The sequence below is a fragment of the Bos javanicus genome, chromosome 19 (genome assembly GCF_032452875.1).
Source record: "Bos javanicus breed banteng chromosome 19, ARS-OSU_banteng_1.0, whole genome shotgun sequence".
Classification (NCBI taxonomy): Eukaryota; Metazoa; Chordata; class Mammalia; order Artiodactyla; family Bovidae; genus Bos; species Bos javanicus.
The window spans coordinates 47801937-47816959 of record NC_083886.1 but is presented as its reverse complement, the minus strand read 5'-3'; the positions used below and the strand labels follow the sequence as shown (position 1 = coordinate 47816959).

At 43.6% G+C, this 15023-nt stretch overlaps 1 protein-coding gene across 4 annotated transcripts in view; it reads right to left on the bottom strand.

The window, feature by feature from the left end:
- Nucleotides 1-1913: 1913 nt before the first annotated feature.
- ITGB3 (integrin subunit beta 3) overlaps nt 1914-15023 on the bottom strand; it is a 69861-nt gene continuing 56751 nt past the window's right edge. For 3 of the 4 annotated variants that reach the window (XM_061392255.1, XM_061392257.1, XM_061392254.1), the window contains exons 13-15: nt 13250-13369; nt 6797-6963; nt 1914-5311 (exon numbers count right to left, since the gene is read on the bottom strand). In XM_061392255.1, coding sequence (XP_061248239.1) covers nt 5246-5311; nt 6797-6963; nt 13250-13369 — 353 coding nt within the window. In that variant the 3' untranslated portion in view covers nt 1914-5245. Of the gene's footprint in view, nt 5312-6796; nt 6964-10732; nt 11623-13249; nt 13370-15023 lie in introns of those variants that run through there. The other variant, XM_061392256.1, reaches the window with a different exon arrangement.

Sequence of the window (15023 nt, the reverse complement as noted above, 5' to 3'; positions counted from 1 at the left end):
AAGGGCTCTTAAATCTCCTAAATGTTGCTCTCTAGACATTGGGTTGGCTAAAAATTTTGTTTGGACTTTTCCATAAGATGTTATGGAAAAAGCTGAATGAACATATTGGTCAACCCAATATTTATATTCTTCATTCCTTAATGTATTGTCAGAAAATATAGAGCTAACAAAAAATATTTTCTCTATGTAAGAGGCTGGAGACATCACTATGACATTAGGAACTGCAAGGAACACCATCATGTTCCTGATCTATAATTTTCCTTTCACATACAATCCATTCTTGGATACCCACAGTAGTGGATTTTTAAAATTTTATTTAACAATATGGTCAACCCCAATGAAAACATTTAAAACTGCCTCCTTGTGCGCATTAGTCAAACTAAAAGAAATTAGGGAAACATATATCCAGATATACATTACAAAACCAAAGAGAAATTAGTTTCAAGTATTAAATGGCTTACTGCAAACATATTATTGTTTCCTTACATCATTGTGAAAAATGAGGGTATTGTAATTCCAAGACAATCTGCTTGTGATTGGTCCCAGTGGTCATTAGATGGCTATTATCAAATAATTCAGGCTACAGAGGTCAAGGCTTATAGATATGATTTGACATATTGCTACCCAGTTCATTTTCACATCAAGTCCTCCATTTTCACCCAGATACTTAGTCATCAGTTAGCATGACATAAATAAAACACAGTGAATCTTACAAAATTTCACCATAAAAGGACTCAGTCTGAGTTCACATAATCTTTTAATGATGTCATGTACTGCATTGTGCTTTTTTTTTCAAGTAAGGAATGTAAAACTCAAAGGCAAGGATTATAAGTGTTCTGTAAAGTATTTCAATGCCACACTCTCAGTGCTCAGTAAATTTTAAATATCGAAAAATAAAGTTACAAGTTCTAAAGTCTTATTCTGACATCCTAGAGTATGATAATATTAATATTTAAGATTCTGATCCTGTCGCCTATAAACAAATGCTGTAAGAGTATTCTATTTTTAAATTTACTTATTTTTAATTGAGGGATAATTACTTTACAATACTGTGTGTGTTTCTGCCATACATCAACATGATCAGCCATAGGTATATGTAAGAGTATCTTCTTGTTTCAGCTTGGTACACGAAAGGTTTTCTTTGATGCCTGCCAAGTATTCTGTTAGCTGTTTTTCCCTCTGAGATTCTGATCTATTACTTCTTTTAGTTTTTCATGGGAATTTGTGGCTGTGAGTGAACAAGCCTGTGACTATTTAACTTGGAAAATGGACTGAAAGTAGACTTTCGTTTTCTGTGAGTACATACTTGGTTTTCTTAATCTATCAGCCGAGGTATGTTCTTAATCTTTTAGCAGCAGAGCTGACTTATTGTAAATTTCTTTCTAAGCCAGAAAAGGCCTAAGTATGTGATTCCTTAAAACAGTAGTTCTCAAACTTGACCATGCAACAGAATCACCACAGGGATTACCTCTTCTGGTCCTAGGGCTGACACTTTGAGATCCATTGTCTTAAAGCTGGGCATTTACATGGTCCTGTAAATAATTTGCCATTAAGCCTTTACTTTACTAATTTATGCCTCCAGCAAACAAAACCTAAATTGACAGTCCCTTCTGTTGAAGTTATACAAGGTTCTAAGAAATCCCCAATTAAAAAAAAAAAAATCCCCCCAAAAAAACCCCAAAACCAAAAAACTCTCTTAGACCAGTAAAAACCTACTCATTTTGAAAATGTGATTCACATCTAAACAAAAGCTCTAGATTCGGAAACTAACTTCAGTTCCTGGAGTCATCGTCATTCTGTTACATTTGGAAACATGTTTGCTCTAAAATAATCATTTGTGAGGCAATGTCACTTTATTCACCCAAAGGAAACAGAAATAACAGCACAGGAAGCGCTGAGGAGCCTTAGGCCAATTCTTTTTGGAAAGCACATTTAATTCACTGTTGCACAATTCAGACAGAGGAGGTGGTTAGAAAGTCAGGAAGGCATTTAGGTCAACCAGGAATACTTAACAAAGAGAAATATCTTGAAATCATGGATGGTCTAGGAATATCTGAGAGGTAAAGAACTTGACTCCTTAGGTGACAACTTGTCAGCAATGTTCAAAGTTTCCCATTTTTGTCCACAGACCCTGAGATTGAACGTAAAATATCTCCAAAAGAGCTCAGAACAAATAACTTCTTTGGGCTGTGTTTTCTGATACTAAAATACTATTTAGGGGTTCACCCTGCTGCTCTTGCTGCTAAGTCGCTTCAGTCGTGTCCGATTCTGTGTCACCCTATTTCCCCCTGACGTCAAAACTGACTGCTATTTGCTAGCTCATGAAAACAGCTATGGTTTCTCCCCACATACAAATGTACTGATCTTCAAAGCCTGTAAGCCTTATTCCAGAAGCTCAGAAAGATTCCTACTAATTTTTTCCTCCTTAGAATACAGTTTTCTCCTCCTTTGGTACCGTTTCTTCATATAAACCATCTTATTTAAAGAAAATGACTGCCACGTCAATGGAGTCATTTCTCAGGAGCCAACAGTTAGAATTAGATTCTAAACTTCCTGGATTTATAATCGTCTCTTCCCATTTATCCCTCTACAACATTACCATTTCCTACGGGAAGGAGTAATCCATGAGTGACACGGGGCTCAGATATCTGCCCCATTCTTAGGAATGGATACAGAACACACATTTCAGCTAGTTTCTTATGGATTCCTCTTCCCCAATACATGGATTAAACCATGTGCAAAGTGAAAAAAGAAATAATAACTAAGTGGAGTTTTAAGTGCTGTATCAGGAGATGTAACTGCTAACAAAAGTTGGAAAAGGGTGTTCTCAGAGAAGGTAGAATGAGGCTTTTTTCGTTGAGAAAGGTGATATGGGATGCCACCTGCTCTTGCCAGAGCCAGATCTCCCAAATGAAAAAACAAACAGTATCAACATCCCACAGAATCTTGACTGCCTATTTGATGCCACAGTAAGTCCCAGCATTATGGAATGTGGATACTGACAGAGACCTCCTAGATTGGCTAGGCCAAATCCATCATTTTTCAAACTAGAAAACTGAGCCCCAGGGAGAAGACTTGCCTTAATTAAGGTTAAAGCTCCTTAGCTGCAACACTGAGGTCAGGACCTAGATTTTCTGATCATCAGACCCCTGTTTTTATAGGCCCTTCCCTTTTTCTCAGGGAATGGTGGTGGTGGTTAATGTGGAACAAATGTAAACACCGATGGAGCAACTGCTTTTGCTGCTGCTGCTGCTAAGTCACTTCAGTCGTGTCCGACTCTGTGCGACCCCATAGACAGCAGCCCACCAGGCTCCCCCGTCCCTGGGATTCTTAAGGCAAGCACACTGGAGTGGGTTGCCATTTCCTTCTCCAATGCGTGAAAGTGAAAAGTGAAAGTGAAGTCACTCAGTCGTGTCCAACTCTTAGCGACCCCATGGACTGCAGCCTGCCAGGCTCCTCCATCCTTGGGATTTTCCAGGCAAAAGTACTGGAGTGGGGTGCCATTGCCTTCTCCAACTTCTTTTGCTAGGGGAAAAAAAAAAGCACAGCCCATTTCCCTCCTCCTCCTTGGGAGAGGTCCAGCATATCCATGTGTCTAACCCTGCAGGCTCCCAGAATGAGAGAGCCCTTTCAGACCCAGCAACGGGGTAGCGACTTCTTATGAATGATGCCAAGTGGGAGTGTCTGCACCCAGCTCAAGTCGATATGGCTTTTCATCATTTTCTTCCTCATCATCAAATAAAATTACAAATATAATGCAAGTGTGTTCATATTTTTGCTCCTTTAGATTCAGCAAGCCTCGTCCTGATTTCAGGTGTCTCGATGAGAAAAACAAAACTCCACTTGTGGCCTCTCAAATTAAAGACTGAGTTCAAATGAGGTTGCCCAGCCCAGAGGAGGATGGCACACATGTGCCAATACACCTGGCCCATCCTTCCACCCTGGCACGTGTGCCCAGCAGACTCAGTCCCATGGGAATGATTCCTTCACAAGACACCCAAGAGGTAGATACATGCAGTCAGCCCCATGGGTGGATATAGCACACAGAAGCACAAAATTGGGTGTGTGGAGGTGCCTTGAACATGGGACAGAAGGCCTGAAGGGTGGGGCCAGACCTCTGACTCTAACCATAGCACTCTCCCTGGAAGGAAAAGCCTTTGGTCATGAGGGAAATTCCCAGTATGTGTGCGAGCGTACATGCTTGGTCACTTCAGTTGTGTCTGACTCCATGACCCCATGAACTGTAGGATGCCAGACTTCTCTGTCCATGGGATTCTTCAGGCAAGAATCCTGGAGTGGATTGCCATACCCACCTCCAAGGGATCTTCCTGACCCAGGGATTGAACCCATGCCTTCTGCATCTCCTGCATTGCAGGTGGATCCCTTACCCACTGGGCCACCTGGGAAGCCCCTCCTAGTACATAGCAAATGTCTATAAGCAGTGAAAAGATGGGATGGGAGCCAAAGAAGTGATGCTGGCTAAGGGTGACACACAACTTCTAAAGGAACCTCTAGGGTAGAGCTGCCAATAAGGCAAATCAGAAGGGTTATGATCATGAATGGGGGAGCCCGGGCACTTTAACCCCAGGTTATGCATGTCCCTGCCCCCCACCACCAGCCTTTCTCCCAATAGATCAAAGACTAGACAGCAAGGACTTCCCTTAGTAGAGAACTCTGCTGGGTTGAGGTGACAGCAAAGACAGGCAGGCCTGATGGTCCAGCTTTCCCCTAACGTCTCCCTCAGCCTGAGGGAAGGGACAGGAGACAGAGGCTCGAGTGACACAACAAGGCCTCAAGACCCAGCAGCTCCCACCAGAGCTGCTCAGAGTCAGGCCTGAGAACCAGAAATACAGGGTAAACCAAGGTCCCTGTCTCTGGAACGAGAGTCCTCGGCCCTGCCCTCCTCTTCAAGAGACTGTCCTGAGAAGGAAAGTTGGCTTCCCACTGAGGTAATAAAGAACACCTGCTCAGCGATGTAGGTCACCCTCAGGTTAAGCAGGAAAACTCCCTGAAGGAAGGAGGCCTTCTGAGGACAAAGACTGAGGAGCTTCGCTCATCTGGGACACAGGTTTTAAATTATACACTCCCCCACACGTATCACACACACACACAGACCCACAATCTTCCAACCCACCCAACTCCAAGCCCTCAATCCCGCCCCACAGGTATTGCCCCCTGTAAACATAAGAGCAGAGACGTCCACAATCCTGGGACAGTCCGAGAGCGATCCTGGGATGACTGCTCGTTAAGTGCCCCTGTAGGTGATGTTGGTGAAGGTGGATGTAGCCTCTTTATACAGTGGGTTGTTGGCCTGCAGAGAGAACAGAAAAGTGTCTTACAGCAAATTCCTCAATTCTTGCCTATCCTGGGGGTTTACTTGTTATCTGAGAAGTTTACCCACAACACTCTTCTCTGACACTCTTCTCTGACATACTATCGATGAACAGTGTGATGCTTGTAATACTCATACATTTGCTCTTACAGAGGGAATGGGTAGGAAATAAGAGGAGAGAGAAAATGGCATGCCATCCTTCCACCATTCCTGAGGGGTTAATTCAGCCCATCACTCTTGGGGATCCCAAAACCCTTCAAGATTAGCTTTTAGCCAATATCTGTTTCCTCCTCCTCTTCTGAACTCTCTTTCTCCCTTTTGCCTGCCTTTTTTTCTTTGTTGTTACTGTGATAGGGGGCGCAGGCAGAGAAATAGGTGTAGCAGGTGATGGTCAGAATACAGAGGACCACTTTTGCTCAAATGATTCTTAATCTGTTCTCATCTTATCCCTAAAGCCTTGCCCACAAACTGTCACATTATCAGGAAAGAGACCCTCACTAGGTTTCCCAAACTATTTTCTAAAAGCGACAAATCCCACTAGGTCTGATAGTCCTTAGTGGTAGGTAGCCTCAAGAAACACAACACATTCTCATGTGCCTCAGAGAGTCAGGATTTCTACACTGTCTGAACAGAAACATCTCAACTTCTTGGAATCCTTGAGTTCAAAGGCCTGAGGTCACCATCAGATGGGAACAAACTTTCAATCTAACCTCGGATATTCAGTGAAGTCATTCACTTGGAAATCCAGGAAAAAGTTAAAATGTGGACCATGAGCCAAAGGAGAGTAAGCTTAAGTATATAGAAATTTCTCAATTAAAAGCTTGTTTGGTTAAATTCAATCAGGGTAAACTGCAGGGAGCATTCTTTTAAGAGGCTGATACAAAAAGTAATTTCTATCATAACCTAGTTCCCTCCCATAATCAAGGAAGCTGCTAAATTTCTCTGTATTCAGTTTCTTTATCTATAAAATGGGAATAATAATGTTATCTATCACATAGGGCTGTTACAGGAAGGAAATAAGTTAACACACAAAAAGCATTTAGGACAGTTCCTGGTACATGGTAAATCTTCAGCAAATGTTGGTTGTTATCATTTGTTTCTGTTTATGTTTAATGCTTTTGACTTCATCAGTATATAGTGGACTCCTATATGTCCTCAATGTAGGGTTCCCAAGTCTGTCTTATCTTACTCCAAGAGTAAGTTTTCTTTTCCCTGCTTCCAGGGCAGAGCTGAGCCCTATCTGTGCTCAGCTGGTACTCACTGATGTCATAGGGAAAGAATCAGATGGTTTCCAGGGAGCATAATGACAATAGGAGAGTTAGTCCATCTCCCAACTTCCAGAAAAAGGCTAATTGGGAAACTATGATGCCGGCTGAACCTGGCCTTCCCTAAATAAGCATCTACTACTTCCACTTCAGACTCTTGAACCAACAACTTAAGAAAATGCCCAGCCCGGCCTCTTACAGTGTCCCATTTGGCTCTGGCTCTCTCTTCTTCAAATTTAGCAAACTCCTTCCGGTCATGGATGGTGATGAGGAGCTTCCAGATGAGCAGAGTCGCAAGGCCGATAAGCAGAATGGCCCCCATCACGGATAGCAAGACCACCAGGATGTCAGGGCCCTTGGGACACTCTATCAGGAGAGAGCACAGAGCAGGGTGGTTGGGAATGGAGCAGGAATCATTTGAATTGGTTACAAATAAGATCTTCTCAACAAAAGAATATAGTACTGGAGCATTCTCCAAAGGAAACAGAACTTACAAAATAAGCCTATTAATTTTTAAAAGGAGGGGGTTAAAATCCTTAGAGCAGCAATCATCTGTCCTGAGTGGTTTAAATCAAAGGTCATTAGCTGGTCATTCACAAGCAGAGTCTAGCCTACTTGGTGAGAGTTCACACAAATGTTCATTAAAAATTTGATTTGGGGAGTTTCCTGGTGGTTCAGTGGTGGTTAAGGCTCCAGGCTCCCAATGCTGAAGCCCAGGGTCGATTCCCAACCAGGGAACTAGATCCCATATGCTGCAACTAGGAGTTCGCAAGCCACAACTAAAGATCCCACAGGTTGCAGTGAAGACCTGGCGCAGCCAAATAAAGAAAACGTTTGATATTGCTGGCAACATTAATCCAGGAGACTCTCCCCCTAAAATTTCAGATGATTCTTCTCTTCAGGAAAAAAAAAAAATCAAAAGATCCAGAAACACTGAACTTAGTCTTTTATAGGGTTTCAAACAGCTAGGGCTGAGGAATAGCTGCCCCTTTCAGTCAGAACACACTTTTTTTAGCTTGCCAGACTCCTCACCACTCTTTCTTTTCTGCACTAAACAGAGGCGAAGTGTGACTTGTCACTGAGTCTGTGCCCCTGTGGACTCTGGAGCCAGACTGCCTGGGAGTAAATCCTGGCTATGTGACCTTTGATAAATGATTTCACCTTTCTGGCTGTCTGTTTTCCATTTCTCCATCTCTAACAGTAATAGCCCTGATTTCAAAAATGTATTATGAGTAATAGTTAAGGAATAATTAAGGACTTCTCTGGTGGTACAGTGGATAAGAATACACTTGCCAATGCAGGCAACACGAGTTTGATCCCAAGTCCAAGAAGATTCCACACGCGTGGGCAACTAAAAAGTGCACGCACCACAACTACTGGGCCTGCACGCCCAGAGCCTGTGCTCAGCAAGAAGCCACCACAGTGAGAAGCCCAAACACTGCAACTGGAGAGCAGCCCGCACTCGCCGCAGCTGGAGAAAGCCCGTGCACAGCAGTGAAGACCCGTCCAGTGTAGCCAAAATACATAAATAAAACAAAAATTTGTTTAATCTTAAAAAAGGAATAATTAAATATATTTAAGGAACTCAGAACAGTGCCTAGCACAAAGTCAGAGCTCAATAAATATCAGCTACCGTTATTACTGGTATCCCTGTTATCCGAGGCTGTTTTCCCTAATTTATTTACCCAGCTCCTCCTTGAGTTTGAGCTGGGTATCTGAGTTAGTTACCCTAGTTCAGATATTACAACCCCCATGGGCTGGGAACCTGATGACCTTTTTAACATACTTTGAAACTAGGAGGTCTGCCAACCAAGACAATATTTTGGGTTTCTTCCCAAAATATTTAGTCATCTAAAATCCTCACCCTGTTGAGAACCAACTTCCTGTTCAACCCCAGTCAACAACCAACATAATCAGAGGTGCGACATCAGCCCTCTGAGGGCCAAGTTGAGTATGCTCTGAACAGCTCCGTTCCCATAAACCACAGACGTCTGATGAGTGACCTCACTCCAGTAACTTCTCGGGTGTTATATAATTAGGTGTTTGCATATCTGAGTATTGATGGGTCTAAAGAGATGTCACACCTATTTTCCACACTGTCTCCCACCTTCTTCTCTAAACATACACACTATGCTCACCACACATGACCCAAAAACAACCACCACCACAACCCAAGCTGGCTATTTCCTATCCCACCAAATTACAACCTGTCTATAATTAAAGGAATGTCTGGAAAGAGGCTATGAGATCCCAATGTCTGAGTTCCCAGGGATGAAGGGTCCCAGTTCTTCTGGGAAAAGCAGTTATGAATTCTCTGGAAGACTGAGGTAGGGCTGACCCTCAAACGTCAAAGTGGAATCGCTTCAACTTTACATGTCAATATGGTCAGGACAGGTAGAAAGCCAGATCTTCAGGGGAAAAATTAAACCTGTTAACTATCTGTCCTAAAAGGGGTGGACGGCAGGTTTCCTGGAAATAGATACAAGACCAGGTGGTCTCTGAAGTGCCTCCCCAGCCACAGTGATGATGACCCATGATGGATGATGACCTAAAGTCAGGGACGACTGGGGAGGGTTAGCAGAATTGACAAAAGTACAGGAAGTCCAGTTAAATTAGAATTTCCAATAAAAAATAACTTTTTAAGTATGTACCACATCTTGCATAGGACATATTGTACTTTTTTATTGAAGTGTAATTACAAAGTTGTGTTAGTTTCTGCTGTACAACAAAGTGAAATCAACTATATGTATACATATATCCCTTCCCTCTTGGCTCTCCCTTCCACACAACCCACATCTCAACCCTCAGGTCATCTCAGAGCACCAAGCTGAGCTCCCTGTGCTACACAGCAGCTTCCTACTAGCTATCCATTTTACGCCTAGTCATGTATATATTAATATGTCAATCCTAGTCTCCCAATTCGTTTCACCCTCCCCTTCCCCCTCATGTCCACATGTCCAGTCTCTGAGTCTCTATTCCTGTCCTGGAAATAGGTTCATCTGGACCACTTTTCTAGATTCTACATACATGTGTTCATATACAATATTTGTTTTTCTCTTTCTGACTTTCTTCACTCTATATGACAGACTCTAGGTCCATCCATATCCCTACAAATGACCCAATTTCATTCCTTTCTGTGGCTGAGTAATATCCCATTGTACATATGTACCATATCTTCTCCCTGAGAAAACTGTAATTCAAATGGACACATGTCCCCCAGTGCTCACTGAAGCACTATTTTCAATAGACAGGACATGGGAACAACCTAAATGTCCAGTGGCAGACATACTATATTTTATCAGACAACCCTATCTGGAAGCAATGAGGGCCCAGCTCAAAGGAGATCATTCCCTGACCACTTGGCTAATGTCAACTCTTTAGTGGTTCCCTCTTCAGGGCCCCGTAGTGGCTCAGCCCTTCAAAGAGAACATCTGCAAGGGCAAGAGTTAGGGAAGCAAATGAGAATAATCTCCTCCTAGACTGCAGGCCCCAGATGCTACCTCTTACTCAAAACCGGAGCCCCTGAAAATGATTGGAGCCCAGGGTTAGAGGAGAGGCAGAACTTGAAATTCAAGGCAACAAGCTAAGAAATGTAGGTCTCGAGACCTGTCTCTGAATGTGAAAGAAGGGCTATACTGGCAGTAAGCCTAAAAAGTTACCCTCCACTCTGTTAACCAGTAATGTGTCACCATCCCAGTTATCATCATCTTTGTTTCCCAGGACTCCAGGCAATAGTTTTCAGTCTCAGAATACCAGGTCAAATGATTTTTGTGAGTGCTACAGGAGGAGCACCAGCCAGATTGTTATAACAAAGAGATGCTGCTGCTGCTGCTAAGTCGCTTCAGTCGTGTCCGACTCTCTGCAACCCCATAGACGGCAGCCCACCAGGCTCCCCTGTCCCTGGGATTCTCCAGGCAAGAACACTGGAGTGGGTTGCCATTTCCTTCTCCAATGCATAAAAGTGAAAAGTAAAAGTGAAGTCGCTCAGTCGTGTCCGACTCTTCGAGACCCCATGGACTGCAGCCTACCAGGCTCCTCCGTCCATGGGATTTTCCAGGCAAGAGTACTGGAGTGGGGTGCCATTGCCTTCTCCAAACAAAGAGATGAGGTAATGTTAAACCCCAAAGCAAGAGCATACTACATTTTTGAGATGAGAAGGGACACAAGTACAGATAGGGTGGGTGTGGAAAAATCCATTTAACCTGTTAACACAGGTGGATGAGAAAGTACGAGAAAGACATGCTGAAACTAACCTATGTCTGCTTCCCCAGAGGTAGTGGGTTGGCCAAAAAGTTCATTTGGATTTTTCCATACCATCCTATGGGAAATCCTGAATGAATTTTTTGGCCAACCCAGTACATACCCAGATTCTTTCCTCTCCACTTCCCCATATCAGTGTTCCCTTGAGTCACAAAATAAAACTAAGGTGATACCCTTTGTCTTCTCCCTTAAAAAGGATGAGAGCCCTGGAGAGACTGATAAACAATATCACAAATGGGGACCCCATGCTCTCCTCTACCCATGGGGAGGACAGCACCCCCAGTGACATAGATGCAGCCCTTTTCCCACTTTCAACCGCTCCTGTCTTTAAGCAGCCAAAATTCTCCCAACAGATATTAAGATGTATTTGAGTCTGCCTGTCTCCTGGGCATAATCCATCCTATGCATTCATTCAAAAACTGCGTATGAAGTATCTTCTCTGTAAATAACTGAGCCAGGTATAGAGATATTATAACAATAGATAAGACAGACGTAATTCCTGTGTTCATAGTCACCTGAAGAAGATAGGAGATTAAAGAAGCAATTTTTTTCTTTGAGGTTTGTGGGATCTTAATTTCCCAACCAGGGACTGAACCTGGGCCCCTGGAAGTGGAAGCACAGAGTTTTAACCACTGGACCACCAGGGAATTCCCTAAAGAAGCAATATAACAACTTAGCTGGTCTAAAGGGAAGCACAGCAACCCAATGCAGGGGGGTACAAGTTCGATGCCTGGTCGGGGAGCCAAGATCCCACATGCCTTGTAGCTAAAAAAACAAAACATAAAACAGAAGTAATATTGTAGCAAATTCAATCAAGACTTTCAAAATGGTCCACACCAAAAAAAAACTTTAAAAAAAGCGGGGGTGGTGGGGAAGCACAACTGCTCAGAAAATCAAAGATGTGTACCAAATCTAATCATCAGAATGGATGCTGGAGGTCTGAAATGGCTCACCTGGGAAGTGGTATGTCTAAAACATCGGGGAATATATTGCAATTACCAGGAGCACTAACAAGGAGCAGAGAGGCATTGGCTTGTAGAAGTAAGACAGGGTTCAGAACTCTGGATTTTTTAACAAGGGAACATACAAAAGTTCAAGAACCACTGCCCTCAAGCAGGGACCAGCAAACAGCCCAGTGAGCCAAATGCGGCTGGCCACCTGTTTTGGTAAACACACTCAGATGCCTTCATTTGCATACAGTCTACGGCTGCCTTCTTGCTGCTGTGTCAGAGTTGAGTAGTCACCGCAGAGACCATCTGGTTCACAAACCCTAAAATATTTAACATCTGGCCCTTTATAGAAACAGTTCACTGGCCCCTGGTCTAAAGAATGATTTGAAGAAACTCCTACAGCTGTAAAGAATGTCAAGTGACCAACTGATTTAGCCTCTGCCTTCAGAGATTGTTCCTTCATTCCAGAAAGTTCTGGCCCACCCCTCCCATCCCCCACGCCCACCATACCATAGCCCTTATCCCCTGCAGTGTCATGACTGTTTTACATGCCTCTCTTATCCATGGCCTGTGAATACCACACCTGCTTTATTTACTATTACATCCCCAGCACCTAGCCCATGCCTGATGTATAATAAATACTCAAAAATACTGTCTAATGATTGGGACTTCTCCAGCAGTCCAGTGGTTAAGACTCCACCTTCCAATGCAGGGGGTGCAAGTTCGATCCCTGGTCAGGGAATTAAGACCACACATGCTGAGTGGTGTGGTGGGGAAAAAAAAAAAAGTCTAATGATTCGTACCTTCATCTGTTGTTTAAGGGAAAGAAAGGAGATATAGAAAATAAGGGGAAACAAGCAAATCTACTGCGCTGGATGGTGACAAACCTGTGGTGGGTGTGTGTATGATACAATGGGCCCTCCTGCCTCCAGAGGGTCCGGAGAGCAAGCATTAACTTTTCAGTGTTGGAGGCAGCCTCAAATCCTTCACCACATCACATGGCAAAGCTGGTAAGGTGAAGACCTCAAACCTCAGGCCTTCCTCTGAAGCAGCAAGCAGGTTGTTCCTGGCAACCATTTAACTCTTAGTAGAGCAGATGCCCTGTGCTGAAAAGTGCTAGAATTTAAATTCCTTACTTCTTCCTTACAACGTCACCTCAAAAAACACCAGGCTATCATCTGTTCCTTGATGAGCTCCACACCTACCCTCTTCCTCTCCTTACCCACCTTCTTATTCTTCTGTCTCCTCAATTAGCAGGTCATTTTCTTGCTAATGTCTTTATTTATATACCCCACACTCAGATGACAAGCCCTGATCTATCCCTTGTAAGATCAGGTTTCACCTGGATGTTCTTTTTAAGAGGAGTGATGGATGGAACTAACTGTCTAATATTGGTATCACTCTCCCTTGGGGAAGGGTCGGGACCCTCGGGGTTCACTCACCTGGCTCTTCCACCACATACAAAATGGACTTTCCACTGGAGTCTTCGTAGTACTGGAATCTGACAACACAGTCATCCTCATTCTTGTAGGTACAATTCACAGCATCCTTGCCAGTGTCCTCTGGGAGAGGAGGAAAGATGGGAGAATGAAAAATAGGTCAATTCCTGAAAGATGGAGCCACCCCCAAATCCAGTCTTGAGACTTCTGGGAAAGCATGTGACAGGAAACCCTATGTCTGACATTAGGCAATATGCTCAGAGATGGCTGTCGTGCCTGGCAATTGCTTCTAGATGACTCTCACTGCTGTATTAGTACTTTGTCCCTCACAAAGTACTTTTTGGTTCTTACTCCTTCCTCTGGAAGGAATATGACATCACAGTATTACAGTCTGATTCAAAGCCTGGCTCTATCACCTCCCAGCTGTGTGATCTTGGGTAAGTTACCTGACTGCATCGAATCTCTTTCTTCTTCTATAGCAGAAAAGATACCTTCACTCACAAGGATGGTTGAGAATCAAACCGCAGAAACCACCTAACACACAGTGGTGTTCCCTTTCCTCTCTTTCCTTTCTCTGTTTGCTCAATGATTCCCAGTAGTTTGTTTACTCAATCCTTGCTGCTGCTGCTGCTGCTGCTGCTGCTGCTGCTGCTAAGTCGCTTCAGTCGTGTCCAACTCTGTATGACCCCATAGACGGCAGCCCACCAGGCTCCGCCATCCCTGGGATTCTCCAGGCAAGAACACTGGAGTGGGTTGCCATTGCCTTCTCCAATGCGTGAAAGTGAAAAGTGAAAGGGAAGTCTCTCAGTCGTGTCCGACTCTTAGCGGCCCCATGGACTGCAGCCTACCAGGCTCCACTGTCCATGGGATTTTCCAGGCAAGAGTACTAGAGTGGATTTCTTCTATTTCTGCTTTCTATCTGGTGCTCCTCCCCAGAGCCATCTCTCTTTCTCTGACTCTCATCATGTCTTGTTGGCTTCATCCCTTCCAATTCTAAAACCTGTTATTCTGACTGTGATATTATGGGTTACCCTCCACCAACTGCGCTATGCCCTCCACCAGCTTTGCTATGCCCTCCACCAGCTTTAGCAGATGGATAAATCTGACACATGATGAGATGAAGCGAGTGTACCAAGGTCACACAGCAAATAAGTGATGGAGCAGGACTAGGACATGAGTCTCAGAGCACATCCTACAGAGCCTTCAGTAAACCAGTGGTATTACAGGACAATGCAAAGAGTAAGGATTTCAGGATTTAGTTCCAACCTTAACTCACCACCAACTTGCTTTGTGAAAGTGAGAACTTTCTTGAGATCCAATTTTCTTATCCTCAAAAATGAAGTTAACAATAGTACTACGTTCTACTTTATTAGGTTATTGGGAGAAGAATAAGATAACATGCACAAAAAGATACTTTTGTCATTTGTATAAGTTATACAATTCCATACAAAAAAGCATTTAATTTTATGATTATCATGGTGGAGGATGGGAGTATTTATCGACTAACTTGTGATACTCATCTAGTCTAGATAAAAATCTCTCCTATCAGCAGCCTCTTCCATCTAAGCTAATCATAGCAAGCCTGGTCTCCTCCAGAGGAAAAACTGCCTCTTCAAATTCAATTCCCAAATCACTATTACTCCAGACCCACTTCAGACATTAGCCAAAGGATCTAGAGATCTGACTCTTTCCCAAAGCACCCCCACCCTGAAGCTGGCTGGCTAGCTGTGTCTTCCTGTGGCTCCCACTGAACATGTGTTTCCTTCCTTCGTGTGAG